The sequence below is a fragment of the Quercus lobata genome, chromosome 10, assembly GCF_001633185.2.
Source record: "Quercus lobata isolate SW786 chromosome 10, ValleyOak3.0 Primary Assembly, whole genome shotgun sequence".
Classification (NCBI taxonomy): Eukaryota; Viridiplantae; Streptophyta; class Magnoliopsida; order Fagales; family Fagaceae; genus Quercus; species Quercus lobata.
Genome location: NC_044913.1, coordinates 26,565,140 through 26,567,899, shown reverse-complemented (window position 1 = coordinate 26,567,899; position 2,760 = coordinate 26,565,140). Strand labels below are relative to the sequence as shown.

Sequence of the window (2,760 nt, the reverse complement as noted above, 5' to 3'; positions counted from 1 at the left end):
ATAGGGGATTTGGTTGGGAGGATGCTTGCACAAGAAGACGATGACAAGAATGAGAGGGCAATATATTACTTAAGCAAGAGATTCCATAATTAAAAGACTAGGTACTCTCCCATAGAAAAGTCATGCTTCGCACTTGTTTGGGTTGTACAAAGTTGCGGCACATTGTTTTACCCTTTCAATGGGTGGTAGCAAGAATGGATCCACTGAAGTACTTCTTTGAGAAGCCCACTTTGAGTGGAAGATTGTCAAGATGATTGATCTTATTGGCAGAATTTGATTTGAAGTACGTGGCTTGGAAAACTATTAAAGGAAGCATCATGTCAAATTTTTTTGTGCCGAGATGAGGATATTTTGGATGTTGAGCTAGGGACATGGAAGATGTACTTTGATGGAGCCGCAAACCTATATGGAAATGGGATAGGAATACTCTTGATTGCTTTCGAGGGATCTCACGTACCTTCGACAATCAAATTGAACTTTGAAGCGACTAATAACATGGTTGAATATTAAGCTTGCATTGCCGGAATGGAAGCTCTTCAAGATTTAGGGGTAAAAGAAGCCGAAGTCTTTGGGGATTCAACTTTGGTTATAGCTCAAGCACAGAAGTTGTGGATTGTGAAGGAAGAACATTTAAAGCCTTATCAACAATACTTGGAAGACTTGACTAAGACCTTTGACAAGATCAAGTACACAATCATCCCTAAAGCTCAGAACCAGTTTATGGATGCCCTAGCTACTTTAGCTTCCATGGTTGAAATACCCAAGGGAGTATGGACACGACCCTTGGAAATTGAACAAAGTGGTGAGGAAGTGCACAAAAGGAAGACTAAAGCCTCAGTAATGGCCATAGAGGAAAAGGAAGCTCCGTGGTACTATGACATCATGAAGTTCTTAGAACTAGGGGCATATCTAGACGGTACCGACAAGAGAGAAAGTCATTCCATTAGGATGATGGCAACCCAATACATCCTACGTAGAGGACAACTCTATAGAAGGTCCTATGACGGTGTACACCTTCGTTGCTTGAAAAGAGAAGAGGCTAAGAGGGTAATGGAAGAGGTTCATCAAGGAATTTTTGCCCCTTTCATGAATGGAAGGATGTTAGCCAAGAAAATCCTAAGGATGAGGTACTACTAGAGTACAATAAAGACCGATTGGGTGGACTATGTGAAAAGTTGCCATGATTGTCAGACACACACCAACTTGAACCATGTACCGCCTAGTGAATTGTATAGCATGACTTCTCCATGGCCGTTCTTAGTTTGGGGCATAGATGTGATTGGAAGAATAGCTCCTAAGGCTTTGAATGAGCATGAGTACATTTTAGCAGCAATTGACTACTTCACTAAATGGGTGGAAGCAGCCTCCTACTTTGTGTTGAAGGCTAAGCATGTGACTCAGTTTTTAGAAAACAACATCATATGTCAGTTTGGGCTGCCCCAAGAGATCATTTTTGATAATGGTTCCCACTTTGAAGGCGAAGTCCAAAGGGTTATGGAAGAATATGACATTGAGCATCACAAGTCTTCGCCATATCAACCACAAGCTAATGGGGCCGTAAAAGTAGCCAATAAGAATGTGAAGAATATCCTAGCCAAGATGGTAGTTACATACAAAGATTGGGCTGAGAAGCTTCCCTTTGCCTTGTGGGGTTATAGAACTTCTATCCGAGCATCGACTGGAGCAACACCTTACTTATTGGTTTATGGTAGTGAGGTGGTGCTTCCTAAGATGGAGATACAATCTTTGAGGGTATTGGTAGAGACTAAGATCCTAGAAGAGGATTGCGCTAATGCGAGTAATGAACAATTAGCTTTGATAGATGAGAATAGAGCTAGCGCACAATACCATGCATAAGGGCACCAATAAAGGATTGCTAGGGTATTCAACAAGAAAGTGAAACCAAGAAACCTTAAAGAAAGATGGGGAAGAGATGCTTCACCTTATTAACATGGATAGACTCCAGAAATACCACATCTTAAAAAAAAAAAAAAAAAAAAAAAAAGCGCGCCTGCTAGGTTGAAAAATTGAAAGGGCAGCCTAGGCAAAAATTAAGGCAAAAGAACCTTGCTAGATTGAAAACCCGAAAGGATGGTCTAGGCAAAAGCTAGGGGAAAAGACCATGGGCATGGCAAAAATTCCTTAAAGGACTTCATGGGCAAAAATTGCATGGCAAAGGAAAAAGAAAAGAAAAAAAAAATGAATAAAGAAGATGACAATAAGCAAAGATAATAAAAAGGGAAATTCTCTCATTGCTCAAATTAAAAGATAACTTCATAGGGGATTTGGAACATTCTAATCCTTTATTAAATTCAAAAACGAAAAAAGGAGAATCATAAAAGTGCAGAAAAGTAAAACATGGGGCATATCAAGGCGGTCACTCAGTCCTTCTTATCTTCTTGCTAGTCTTCATGTGAGCCTTCTCATTCTTCAAAATCCACTTCGTGTTATCATTCAACCATTGCTTGTAGCTTGTAGTGGGGTAGATGTATTTGGGAGGAACAATGTCTTTCGTCACCCTACAGCATGGCCAAGCTTCACTAATCCTACCCAAGATCCTATTTGTGAACACCACGGTATGGAAGGCACGCTCATCATTAGGATCTCCTTGATGCTCTCCAAATTGCCTTGAGATACGACAAGTGGAGTAGTAAGAGCAACAATAGAGCCCAACTAGAGTCACACAATGGTCCTTGCAGCAGCTGTGAACCATGCTTGAGATATGCCACCATTCTATGACCATTGAATGTCTGTCTCCTT

General features: G+C 40.7%; 1 protein-coding gene across 1 annotated transcript; it reads left to right on the top strand.

Moving 5' to 3' along the window:
- The first annotated feature begins 525 nt into the window (after positions 1–525).
- Positions 526–1,137, top strand: LOC115964574. The gene has a single exon (XM_031083858.1). It carries the CDS (start codon positions 526–528, stop codon positions 1,135–1,137), a length of 612 nt encoding a protein of 203 aa, XP_030939718.1.
- The last annotated feature ends 1,623 nt before the right edge of the window (positions 1,138–2,760 follow it).

What these genes read in the sequence shown, in the direction of transcription:
- LOC115964574 (XM_031083858.1), top strand. Translation starts at nt 526, where the DNA reads ATGGAAGCTCTTCAAGATTTAGGGGTAAAAGAAGCCGAAGTCTTTGGG.